Source organism: Rutilus rutilus, assembly GCF_951802725.1.
Source record: "Rutilus rutilus genome assembly, chromosome: 5".
In the NCBI taxonomy this organism is placed as follows: Eukaryota; Metazoa; Chordata; class Actinopteri; order Cypriniformes; family Leuciscidae; genus Rutilus; species Rutilus rutilus.
In genome coordinates, this window is record NC_140213.1 from 4,683,958 (window position 1) to 4,698,119 (window position 14,162).

The 14,162-nt window shown below is 39.4% G+C and overlaps 1 protein-coding gene across 1 annotated transcript; it reads right to left on the reverse strand.

Annotated features, from left to right (window-relative positions):
• Positions 1–165: 165 nt before the first annotated feature.
• Positions 166–13,827, reverse strand: lbhl (LBH regulator of WNT signaling pathway, like). The gene is made up of 4 exons (XM_084408548.1): positions 13,259–13,827; positions 7,191–7,266; positions 5,472–5,751; positions 166–1,140 (listed from the first exon to the last, which is right to left on the reverse strand). The coding sequence occupies exons 1-4, from the start codon at positions 13,378–13,380 to the stop codon at positions 1,070–1,072; spliced, it is 549 nt and encodes a 182-aa protein (XP_084264674.1). The 5' UTR covers positions 13,381–13,827; the 3' UTR covers positions 166–1,069.
• Positions 13,828–14,162: the final 335 nt, after the last annotated feature.

Here is a 14,162-nt window from a genome sequence, read left to right on the forward strand (position 1 = left end):
CCAAGCCTTTTCCTTAGCAGTGTTGCGTAAGCACTTTTTACATGATGTTTAAAGCAGTCGGTGGCTAAAAAGTTTAATAGAGGAATCATTTAGAGCTGGACCTGAGAGGGATGCTGTCAATTACCTCATATGAAATTTGTTTTGTTTTCTTTCATTATTATTATTGTATTGCGATTGGACAGAATTGTTAGAGACAACTTCAAAATTATTTTCAGTAGTGGCACTGATGTATTTTATTGCTTTATACTGGTAAATAACCATTTGAGGAAAAACATTGTATACATATTGCAAAGAGAAATGCTTCACAAAGTTGCTTTGGAAACCATTACACAAAGTAAAACTGTTGTGTTTTCAGTTTGGTATAAAACATACACAATACACTGCACTGTTTGAAGTTTTTCTTTTCTATTCAGAGGTGCACTTGATGGTTAAAATGTAGTTTGGACATTTAAGTCCCCTTTATTTAGCGCTTTATACAGTACAGACATGACTGAAATACAACAACACAAAAACTGACGTGGGGAAAAGAAAAGGGGGGCAGATACGGTACAAAATATATATTTAAACATTCCGTTACAACATTTTTCAACTTCTCCATAACATCCGCCACAGATGATATGAGTGTGTAACGTCACAGAAATGTTCCTTCCTCTTTCACAGCATTTTTCCAGATCCGCGTGATAAAGGGGAATGTCGAAATGCTGACTGGTTTAAACATACCATAACTAATTTTTGCAATTAAAAAGACAACTGTGGAGACACGTTCCTAAAGTAATGGGAAAAAGCAGTGAATCAACCTATGATGACTTAATGAGCTACTATTTAATTTACAATATATATTTGCATGATGACTACAGTCTTCTCAAGGTGCCGTCGCTCTCTTTGCTATGCTAAAAGTGTCAATTGAATCTTGTGTTAATGTGCGACCACAGTCAGACCACAATCAGAGTCGCATGGTCCACTTAGTTCTTCTGTAAGCTGCTGCTCAGGAAAGCGTCCTACACTCATTTACATGAGACGTGGCAGCACAGGTTCAACATGTCGTGACCCTGAGAACAGGACGGGTCCATCAGTTCAGAGCTGAAGCGCTCTCTGGAGGAAGAGTCGGGGTGTCGTCCCTAAAGTCATCCGTTTGAAGATCTACAGACAGACGGAGATTATGAAACATTATAAAACAAATCTAAACAAGCAATTTCTAATGTAAAATGAACTGAAAATGAGCATTGCACTAGTAATGTAGACATAATGAGTAACCCTCTGTGATTGTGCTGTTCTTGAAGAAGTCAAAAACTCTTGGTGTTGCATCAAAACACCCATTTTCACACTAGCTGCTAACACTAGCGGCTGTGGTCTTTAGGCAGTTTAGCAGCATCCCTCCACCACCCCTTCTCCACACTTCTAGTCCTAACCATTTACATACGGGGGGGGGGTACTCTGCGTTCGGGCCGAACTCCGAGCTCGGAGCCCTCCCCCCGGACAGCACGCCAAATGCGCATTACACTTTACTCTCTCTAATTGTATGTAAGTGTGAACTCGTGGAAAAATATATATTTTTGGCAAATATAAAGGCCCTTTCACACCAAAAATGAAATGAATAAAACTCAGGCTGAAGGAAGTGCAAATTCACATCTGTACAGTAGAGGGCGCCGCTCAAACAGACCTTTCAGCTGTGCTACATTGCAGAAGAACAGGACGCAGGAGAAGAAAGTTCAACACTCTTACTTCAGCAATAAAAACAATGAAATGAAACACAAATGTGATGTTTATCTGAAGTCATTTTTGCTTATTGGTATCTGGATCATCGAAGGTCAGCAGCAAAGACATTGGTTGATAAAGTGAGATTAAATACAATGGGCCCTATTTTAACGATCTGAAACGCAAGTATCAAGCGCGAAACGCAAGTAACTTTGTGGGCGTTGCTGCTATTATACCGGCGGGATAAATGACTCTTGCGCCCGACGCAAATCTAAAATGGGTTGGTCTGAAGTAGCTTCATTACTCATAGGTGTGGTTTGGGCGTAACGTGAAATAAACCAATCAGAGCGACATCTCACATTCCCTTTAAGAGCAGGCGTGCTTGTTCCATGGCGGGTTGCTATTATAACGGCGGATTTGCCAGGCGCACGCCAGGAGCAGTTCACGGCCGAGGAGACAGACGTTCTCGCCAGGGCCGTAAAAGACAGAGAGGTGACATTGTATGGGGATGGAGAAACCCACCCAAATTAGCTTCGGTTAAAGGGTTACTTCAGGATTTAGCATTAAGCTTTGTATTAGTAGAAAACCTGTAGTATTTTAGAATTACCATGCTTTCCACCCTCATATCCCCCTGAGACAAGAGATTTATGTATTTTTTGTCTGGAAAAAATCCTCCGATGACGCAAAAATCGTCATTTTGCGCCATCGGAGGATTTTCTGGCCAGAGGCTAAAGACTACAGCCAGTAGATGGCGTTGTTCCGCATGTTTTCAGCCCGCCCATACAGGGTGGGATCTCACTCAGTCAGAATGTACACAGTGTCAGCCGTCTTTCTGTGGAAGCTAAGCTAGCAGGCTCTTGTTCTGTGGAGAAAGCTGAATAGTAAGAGAAAGCTGAGTAAGTAACCATCCTCCTTTTCCCGGACTTGTCCGGCGGGCAAGATCGTTCAAAATGTACAGGATTCAGCTTTTGCTTTCTGCGGTCGCTATTCCTTGTTTACATGCACACCTTTTGTTTCAATCTAACTGAATTCATTCCGATTGGTGAATTTGAATGTAGTGTTTACATGAATGCTAAACAAGTGATCGGCTGATGTGCATTTTACCATTGCTAAGAAAAATTCCCACTCCTCCGTGAGAGATGGGAGACCCGGCGCGTCTCAGTAATCATGCTACCGGCCTCGCGCTGTTCTCCCGCGGCCATCAGCCTCGTCCTGCTCGCCACAGTAAACATGATGAATGGCGACTGTAGAACGCAAAAGCCGAATCCCCGACATTTTGGACGATCTCTAAATCCCTCGCAAACTCATCACGTAGGCTAGCTTTGTTGTTTTAAACTGCGCACTCTTACCGGTAGGCGTGGCCTCCTAAGACAGCGAAGCAAGTGCATTCTGGGAGTTGTCTTTCATCCACATAAGCCAAAAATACATTTTCTGGCTTTTCTCAGTCTAGAAAGCTCCAAATTCAAAAATTTCTTCACATTTCTTCTACTTAAATGACCTATTTTAAATCCACATTCATCTTCCCAGAGGTGAAGTATCCCTTTAAACAGGCGTATAATAATTTGGGTAAATGTGTAAGCTAGATTTATGCCTATTTTTTCACATCTTCATGGACACAACAATGATTTCCCTCATGTGTTAATATTTTTCCTTGTAATAATGTATGATTTTCTAAAAATGAGAACTGCTGCGTCTGTGTGTAGATGAGATAAGCAAAGTGTATGCGCGTTGTGCACACGCAACTGATTATGGCCAAGCATGCGCCCTTAAAATAGCATATGAATAATATGCGCAATGCGCCACTGACTTTAGACTAGATTTTTCCTGGTCAGTGGCGGAATTGTTTTCTGAAACTGCAAAATAGCACCAGGGAACGTTTGGCCGGAACACGCCTCCTCTTTGCGCTGAACCGCCCCCGGGAGCGCAAGTTCATTTCCTAATTTACCGACGTGCGTCTGTGGAGGGAAAAGTCCGCTGTGCGTCGGGTGCAAAATAGGAATGATACATGCGTCTGTGTACAAAGTCAATTGCGCTGGGTGCAAGATAGGGCCCATAAAGTACATTTGTATTGGCTTGTATTGTAATGTTTACACAGCAAACACAATGCCTCTGTACTTACTCCCGATTTTTCTCAATATGGGGACCGGAGATAGCCTGGGTTTCCCCATGCTGCCTTGTGCACAGCGCGATTTTATTCACGCTGCTAGGCAGTCTGGCTACCATGGACCAGATTTTCCCCTCAGTTAGGGAAGCAATCACAGAACAGGGAGGGAGCAGCAAGACGATGACGACATCTATGCGACACACCAAAGCAGTTTGTTTATATCTATGGATCTAACATGAGACGTAAAAATATATGCATATTTTTAGGAAATATGCCTGTATTTCAAGTTGATAAAATAATTTAAAATCAACATCAGTTTATTTGTGCCCACGCGCCACGCCCTCCCGGGATCTATAACGTTACCTAGGCTACTTTCATTTTTAAAAAAATTCTTCATAACCGCGCGCAGCGCGCGATCTGCTTGCAGTCGTCGAGATAGATGCTGAGGAGTTGAAGAAAAGAATAGCTAGTGGAGATTGTAAAGTTGTCGACAGTACGTCATCAAAAATAAAGTCCAGTGTGTGGGAGAAATTTGGAGTTATCTGAAGAAGATATTGTGAAAGGCTTTGCTACAAACATTTTCGTGTTGGATAGCCGCAAATGTGGAACTTCATCCCCGAGGAAGCACGCAGACACTGTGGTAAGAAAGCAGTTCTATCGAACGGTATTTTTCTTATTTAACACTGTTAAGTACAGTATGTGTGGTGTGCAGGGCGTGTTTGAACCCAAAATGGTCAGATGTAGGCTAGACGAAATTGCGTGGCATATAGTGTTGTAGCCGCGTCTGTTCGATTGGTAAAATGTTATAAGTCTACTCAGTTTTGTGGTAACGTTAGCCATGTTCTTCATGTACCGGCCTTTTGACAGCTTCGGCTGAAGTTGTCCTTGTGTTAATTGTCGTGTAATAACTTCTGTATGACCTGGCAATAAACATTTTTGTAAGTGTGTCTAATGTGATAGTCTAAACTGATTTTATTTCGGGTGCGGGTCGGGTGTCGGTACAATTTTAAGCGGGTCGGGTGCAGATTTTAATTAGTGCTGTTGACGGAAAACGGGTTGGGTGCGGTTTTAAGCAGTGCGGGTACAGGCGGGTGCGGATTTACAAAATCGGACCCGTGCAGGACTCTGGTGTACACATAAATCTCTGACCCATCGTCTTCTTCTTTGTTGAATATCTGTCGCTCTACATACGTCATCTGGTATAATTGAAACGATTGGCTATAAGCTACGTACAGGCGCATTTGATAGACATTTGTAGCGCCCAATAAACGGCTCTGGGCATTCGTAAACCACCCCTCAAATACGAGAAAATTCACATGTGGTTCCCAGACCACGTCTCAAAGAGAAAGTGGTCTGACGTTAGCCAGGCTAGACCGGAGAGGTGTCAGTCAATAAATGGGAAAACAAAGTAACTTGCGTTGAAAAAGTAGATTCTTTTTGCAATAATCCACAACGCAATGGGAAATTCCTAGTGGGTTTTTGTCGTAGGAACCAGGGTGATGCTATCTTCCGGGTTGGCCAACAAATATAGTAGTAGTAGTATAGTAGTAAATATAGTAGTAGGCTAACAAGTTACTTATTCTCAGCTCCATTTAACATGTTTTACCATGTTCAAACATTTTATGTTGGCCTAGTTCTTGTTCTGAATGGTTGTGAAAGCTGTTGTAAGTACCTAACAGAGAAGTGGTCTGCTGGGGGTTTTCAATGACAGAGCTCTCTTCTTCATCCTCCCCCCAGTCGGCGATGTTAGCAGGTGGGATGCACTGCTCCAAGAACAGATCTTCATCTTCATCGAAGTCCATGTCTTCCGGGGGCCAGCGCAGCTCCCCGCTCTCCACCTCACTGACATCTGTGGGCTCCACCACGATGGACGGAAGGCGCTCCTTCCCCTCGGGCACGCAGGTCAGAGTGCCTTCAGTGCTCAAATCTACTTCTACTGGATCTGGGAAGATCTGCAAAATAAAGGATAAAGAAAGGGGACAATATAAGAAGGAGAAATCTTTCGTCTTGAATTGTGTTTGCACAACAGGGGTTCCTGTTTGAGGTTGCTTCAGGTCGGTCATGTGTGGCTAAAAGTGACTGATGAAAGTTAAACAGCATTGTGAAATTTTGGAGAGTGAATAACATTCATGCTGCTCTTTGTGATTGGTTATTATTATATGGCAACCACAAAATGTGGATAAGCATTGCTACAAGATAACAACATTATTGATGCAATATGTGGCTTTTAAGTCCCCAAATGAGATTTAAAGCTGATGTGAATAACTAGTGTTACCAAATGGAACTGCAAAACAGTTTCCAAACAGTTTTTCCCTCATTGTTTGCACAAAAAGCCACTGAGCCAATGTTGATCATGCTGGACCACTTAACCACGTAATTATTGACATAAAAAATGATGATTTTTACTTGTAAGAATTGTATTTCTAATAAGTGAAATTGGAATTTTTTAGTAAGAAATCAATTCCTGATAACAACTGAATTTGAATGGCAGCCTATGGTGACATTTAACTGGTGAAAAACAATTACAGATATCAAGAAATATAGTTTTTACCATTTGAAATTTAATTCTTGATATCAAGAATTTGTATTTCTGCAAGTGATGAAGTCATTGTTGATATCAAGAATTATCATTGTTACTGATGGAAAGTAATTCCTGATATCAAGAATTAGCATTTTTATTGCTGAAAATTTAATTGCTGATATAAAGAATGAATAAAAGTTGTTTTTTGATTTGACGGTTGTTACATGAGCAGCCACACTGCATCTCAAAACTTCTGTTCAATTTAGTTAAATTTAAGCGCAATGGTCATTTATCGGCTGTTGGTGAACCTGTCGAACTAGCAATCAAAGACTACAGATTTTGCCCCTGGATCAGATTGGTTCTTTTGGGATTAGCTAAATTAATCTCAGACAGCCAATTCACTGCCAAAATCGTACAGTGTGCACCAGGCTTAAAAATATTTGACCCATTGCATTTCTTAATCCATTTGCCACTGGACAGTTCACATGTGGAAGTAACCAATGAACTTTCGACTGAATTTTAAGACACACACCAGCATTAGAATAGCTACATCATAGACTCAAGTAAAAAAAAAAAAAGAAGAGCAGAAAAGAGATTGCAAAATCCTAGGCTGTGTCACCAAAGGTAAATATGTTTTCCAGGACTAGGTGACTTTAGTATACAAACTATGTCGTCCAGCAGAGTTTGTGCACCCTTTATGTGATTTGTGGCCTAAAGTGTTGAACATGTGTGACTTTAAATATTAAAAATGTATATATTATATTAAATATAATATTAAATACTTTAAATGTGGCTGTAATAAAAAAGAAAATGAATATATGCATTCAAACTTCATAGAAAAGATAAAAGGATGACAGATGGGCTTGATACCTGAAAGGGCAGTCTGTCCCCTTTTCTCTGTAATGGAAACTCATCCATGGCCTGGGCTTCTGGGTACCCCATCCCTCTGTTACAGTGACATCACGGAATATGGAAAAATAAAATAAATGTAAAAGTTTGGAATAGCAATGAAACAGTAACAGCTACTTCTCATTGCTCTTTAGTATACTATACCCACTAGGACTGTAACTGTCTGAATGACTCTGCTTGTGCATTAATGATGGGCTAATGTAGAATAGCAGCTAAGTAAAAAAAGTATGCAAGTTTGGACTCTTTCTGTAGGTTCTATCGTTACACCAGTAGGTGGCGGGTCTTTATAACTGATTGATTCAACGGATACTTTCAAAACACTGATTAATTCGAGAACGAAATTAAGTCCCTGAATTCAGAATAATATACTAACATGCAATTCTTACAGTTGCTAGTACTATATCTTAAGCTTTATCTGGTGTAAATAGTATGAGTAGTATGCTATTCCGAATTCAGCCACAGTCTTTATAAGTAAGAATGCATGATTTACTGAACTGATTCATTCAATAACGCAGATTCATTCAGGAACGAAACACCACCACTGTGTCTGTTTTGCTTGGAGATCCAGTGCAGTTGGTGGAGCAGAAATACACAAAGTAAATGGCAATATTGTGTCTAAAATGTAAAAACATCTAGTTTATCAACAGTTGTATGAATACATGTTTGAATATCACCTGCGGAACAACACCCTTGCTTGTGTTATATTTGCATGCAACGGAATTGCGATAGTCTTTTCTCCCTATTGTGACGTATATTCGAGTGAAACGGCTTCTCAAGCAATAAAAAAATGGAGGGCGGGACTTGATTTTGTCCATGGGGAATTGATTGGATGGTTGTGGTTTGCTATTGGTGGATCTCATGTGAGTGACAGGTTGCCCCGCCCTCATCATCAGAGAAGAGAAGAGATGCTGCAAGAGGGAGGGGAGGATATTTTGATTAAAGATTACGAGGCACGTGAATTAAAAAATAATTCTAAGAAACAAGGCGGTCTGTTGGTGTGGCCGATGTAGGATTTGCTAATCGCAGTTGCTCCCAGGTGACCTGTGACTAATCGTTCCACTCTCAAACCCCTGCTGAACGACCCGGATTACAATGCTTATAACAGACAGACAGCGACCGTTTATATCAAATGGATTATGCTCTCATATAGTCATTTTTCATTAGCAGCAGATTGGATAAGAGCATTGCATTGTGGGTCATCACCACTGCAGATACGAAAACTACTTACAGAACACTGTGCATTATGTACTATACTTTTTTATTATAGTTTGTAAAACAACATGCATTATGCAACTCAGGCTGTTATTAATTCTGGTTCATTTGTCACACTAGAAATGGAATGTCAAGTTGAGAGCATTGCATTGTGGGATATATATTCTGTGAAGGGAGTATTTAATCACAATCAAAAATGAATGGCACGCTCAAATATTGTTTTTCCAATACACTCTGATGTGCAGAATAGGCAAAACTAGCAAATGCTTTTATCCCAAAAGTCTTCCACTGCATTAAAAAAAAAAAACAATGCTTTTTGCAGCCGGATGTTGAGGTTATGGGACTGACTAGACCATGCTGAAACCTTGGGTCATCTGGGTATTCAGTGCATACAGAGAATTTCTAACCTATGTTATGCATAAATACATAGTATGCTATTCTAAACAGCCAAATGTTAGTAGGAAGGAAGTGATAAATTAGACTTTTTCAGTGACTATCGGAATGTTATCTGTAGTTTATTTTGCAATGCAGTGGTGAACTTCTCTAAAAGGTTATGCAAGTAAATGTAGGCCTAGGTGTTTCTTCAACTTTGGTGGACTCGTCGTAGCCTCTATGGGGTTGATTTTTATGAAAACATTTGATCATTTCTTTTAAAGATTATCCATGCCTTCATCATTTATTGTTGCTATTTTAAAGGGCATTTTATGTAAAGACGTTAATGTTTTACCCCTGTCCCTGAACCAGACATTTATAAAAATCATATAATCACTACATGCTCATCAGTGTGAACCAGGCCAAATTTGGCAATCCTGGTTCTGGAGGGTCAGAATCCTGCAGAGTTTAACTCTAACCAGCTCCAACACACTTTCTATCAAAGATGGTGCTATTATTTGGAGATAGCAGGGATCACGTGCGCCTAGTTAACCAATCACATTAAAGGCTTGATGTAGGCCTAACTGAATTTCAAGAGTTGTGCGGGAGTCAATCACTAGGGCTGTGTCCCAATTCAGAGGCTGCATCCTTCGAAGGCCGCGAAAGGTCGGACTGAGCATTGTTAACAAAACGGGGTTCATGAACTGTCTAAATATGTTCACCATGGTCCATTATATAATAAAGAGTATAAACTATATATTAATCGCATCTTAGTGAGATATAAGTCAACATTTGAATCACTTTCACACTTGGCATGTTTGGTTGGATTAAAACGAACACTGCTGCGAATGTTAGTGCGGTTCAAAGGACAGAATGCTCACGCATATAGTTTTTTGCTAATCATAGTTAGATGTTGCCCATCACAGTTCAGTACAAGTGTCAGAAAAGCGTCTCCTCGCAGCAGATCTTCATTTGTGTGTGACCGAGGGATTCCTGCTGCAAAATACCTGTCAAAATAACATGTAGCTACGCACATACAACAAGCACGTTTATCCCAGCACACAGCATTGTTTTGGATGTCTCAAAATAGGCAATAGGCCTACGTCATAAAAGCCGACTAATCAGGTTGTGAACGTATCCCAATGCCTTTAGGTTCAGTGTCTTTTGGTTCGGTGATAAAAAAAAAAATGTTGTTTGTTTTTTGGCCCAGACCAAACAAACCAAGCGAACCAAACTACAAGTGTGAACACACCCAATTACATTCGTGTCATTAGATATTTGAGTAAGCTGAAACCCAATACTTGTATTTAAAAGTCTAATTCGGCAATTTCTCTCTCAAAAACAAAAAGTCCTGTCATCACTGAATTCTGGGGTAGGCAAGGCCACGAAGGATCCATCGGTTGTGTGCTTCATTTCACAGGAAATATTTATTTTGAGAAAGAAATATTTAAAAATTACAGCTGTGTAATTACACAAGTGACATTTCCACCACAGAAGAGTTTCACAAACTCTTGATTTGACCTCGATTCGAAAGTAGGCCTACGTGTACATTTTTGTTAAGGAAAACAATCTCTCAACTAATGCTATAAACTATAAAATGAACTCTGTCAGTTAGGATATAATATTAAAGGTTAAAAATTAACAAAGGAGTCCAAATTATTAAATTCAGTTGCTATTTATTTTAAGGCTAATGAACACTCAAATAAAAACTTTTAACATTTAAAATTAAAACATTTAAATTGCACGTTTTATTTCAACTTTTTAATAGCCCATCATAATTGCGTCTATACTCAAATTCGTTGTTGAAATATAAACATTTAAGTGGTGGCTGTCATTAAAACGTTTTCATGACGGATTTATTCAAATTAACATGTCAGTGATGCTTTCATTGTTTAAGTAAATATATAGGCTAATTAAAATGTAAAATAGTGCACATATTTAGCAAAATCCTCTCTTTCTTTTTTTCTAGTTGACTTGACGAGTTTTTCCTGAGGTAACGTTACGTTTTGACATGAGCTGATTTATTGACGTCTTTCCGCGGCTCAAACACTGATTGGGCATGAGACACGACACATTTCAGTAAGTTGTACTTTTACTATCAACATAGGCCTACCTTCTAACATTCATTCATGTTTACTTCGTGATTTAACCTTCTATGGATTTAACTAGTGAAGCGGAAGTGATGGTCGGTTCACGTGCCCTTTGACCTGAAGCGACAGCGATCTGTCAAAACGGTATTTATTGTTTGCATGACTGATATAATTGACCAAATTTTGAAAGCTGAAACTTTGTTTCATATAAAAAATTATAAAGTACCACGCTTATTGCTATTATTGGATGGGAGGCCCGCTACAAACAATGTTCAGTGAATTTTTGTTTAGTTTTTAGTTCAGTAAGTTTTATTCATTTGGAAGTAAAACAATGATTCTGGGTTTAAATCACTTTTTTTATTCATATTATGTTCATCACTGCTTTCACTGAAGGCTGAGACTTAGTTTCATATTTAAAAAAAAGTAACAAAGTGCAAAACTTACCATGAAAGCTTATAGCATATAAGATTTAAAAATCAATATTGGTTTATCAAAATTAAGATAGATAGATAGATAGATAGATAGATAGATAGATAGATAGATAGATAGATAGATAGATAGATAGATAGATAGATAGATAGATAGATAGATAGATATTTTATTAATCCTTCACAGAAATGAGATTTGTGTGTCATTAAAGGATAGGTTATTTCTAAATTATTTTTATCCTTCATGCTCCAAATCTGTTTATTTTCTCCCAGAGGGGCTTGACAGGGATTAAGGACGCCTGAAGACCTGTATCATGAATGTTTGTTTGTGTGTGTGTGTGTGTGTGTGTGTGTGTGTGTGTGTGTGTGTGTGTGTGTGTGTGTGTGTGTGTGTGTCAGTTTAATCCATCAGAGACCGGGAAGTATAGTAAAATGCAGGTCATACTTCTCTCTATCAAAATAATAAAGTATCAGAATTTAACGTCACCTGATGTTCTTAATTAACTTTACTTAACATTTTCATCTTTCTTTCTAGGCCAGAAGTAGATCACATGACATAGGGATAATGTAGCTAAAAGGGATTCATTCTGTTATAATGACAAGCTGACTGAACATTATCCTGACATTACTTTTTCATATTCTGTCTTCTTTCAGTCAGCAAAAGAGGAACTTCATCACTGCTTTCAGTGTTTGTGAAACAACCGTTTTTTTTTTTTTTCACACAAACCTTTGGAGGTCACTTATCTGCTAATGTCTGTGTGACGACAGCTGGCTAGCAGTTAGCGGTGTAATCCTGCCTGCTCCTGCTGTCTGTGGTAAGTCATTAACAAGCTAACGGAACAGATTTCTCTCCGGCACGAGGCAGCAGCTGCGCATGCTCTCGACAGGTTAGCTCACAGATTGAGGACACACGTCTCTTATTCAGCAGCTGGATTTTACCACACCTTTACACCCATGACATACATGATCACTCATCATTTTGTGGCCATTTGGAGCAACTAGCACATAGAGTCTTACAACTATAACCGATAATATGGTAAACGCAGGTTGATTAAACTGAGAAAATAGCACTACAGTTATACTGTCACACCAAAAAAGTTTCTGTAGCTCACTTTGATATTCAGGGAATACAAAAGCACTATAAGCACTTTGAAGATGCTCTAAGTTGTTTTGTGTAATAAAAGTGGAAAAAAACTATGTAAAATGTGATCATTCCAAACCCATCTATCAGCAGCTTCACTGAAAACCATGATTTTTCATGTTTATAATATATTAATATCTTCATGCCTTATAGTCGTATTTAGCAGATTAGAGCTGAGTGATAATATAGTTTACATTTTGTGATGATACAAGCAATCAACAGTTGCTATATATAGTATATATTGTATACTGAATAAAGTTGGACATACCTATAAACTATAATCAACTTTATATAAAGAGCTGTGCGATAATATAGTAACTTTTTGTGATGAAATCACAAAAAGCTGTGCCATAATACAGTTTGCAATGATATAAATCACGCCAATATTTCCTGTATAGACTGCAGGTAAACTAGGATGTACTATATATCAAGCTTTTAATATATCGCGGAGATATCACAATTTATATATTGTATATAATATACATAATATAATTTATATATAAATAAAAATTTTACTATAATTTTATAGTGGTTGTATATTCATTTTAATTACAAATTAAATGTGGCTTTTTTCCCTTGAAAATTGCTGACATAATTTACAGTGAAAAGCTAAATCATTGTCTGTTTACAAACATGCCATTAAGCTATAAATCCATCGTATGTACCACGTCTTAGGCCTAAAACGCATTAACATCATAAATGTTTGTCCCCTATTACATATTTCCAGCACAAGCCATCTGTTCAGTCTTGCACAATCACACACACAGAATATGTATGGCGTCCTACCCGTCTGTGGGAAGGCAGCCGTCCTCTTGGGCGCTGCAGAGCTCCACGCTGCCCAGGCCTGGGATGATGATAGGGGGCAGAGAGGGGCAGGTCCCACAGCACTGCCCCTCCACAGGCCCCATCGGGGGGCACCGTCCTTCCAGCGCGAAGCCTGAGAGCGCACTGCACAATGAAGGCCTGCAACCCTAGGCTTAATGGCAGGCACAATAGGAAAAACTCTGCAAGCTGATACTCCAATCGAGCACTGAAATGTCACAGCACATCAAGCAGTCATGTCCCTCTATGATTGCCTTACTGTCTTTATCCTAAACTCCTCTCCTGTCCTCTCTCTCTCTCTCTCTCTCTCTCTCTCTCTCCTCCTGAGCAGAGGAGAAAGGCTTTATAGAAGAGCTGGATTAGTGTCTGTGTCGATTAGTATGGCGGGGCCGGTGACGTAAGGGCATGATCCGCCACGCTCCAGGTGTGCATTCACTAGCTAGTGTGCATCTTATGTCGGCCTGATGCTATATCTATAACTTCAGAATTGGCTTTCTTAAACATGCATTTCGCTCTGTGCGATTTTATTAGATGAAAATATCCATCTCACCAGATCTGGACTGTTCTGGGTATTAAGTTGCATTTAGGTTGCGAGGGGTTAGATATATATAGCTTGAGATCAGGCATTTGTCCCTACACTTACACTGATTAGATGAGCGCCAGTGCGCACTAATCCGAAACAAACACTTCTTAACTGGCCTGGTTGCATTTAAGACCCCCAGACTAAACCTGGTTCCCGAAACAAACAGATATTATTAAGTGTGTAGACTAAAGAGATGTATTAGCAGTAACCTTGCTTTTGATCAGAAATGATGTGCCACTTCATTTACGCAAGCTTTTTTAATATTCAGCACAAAACAAAAATAGC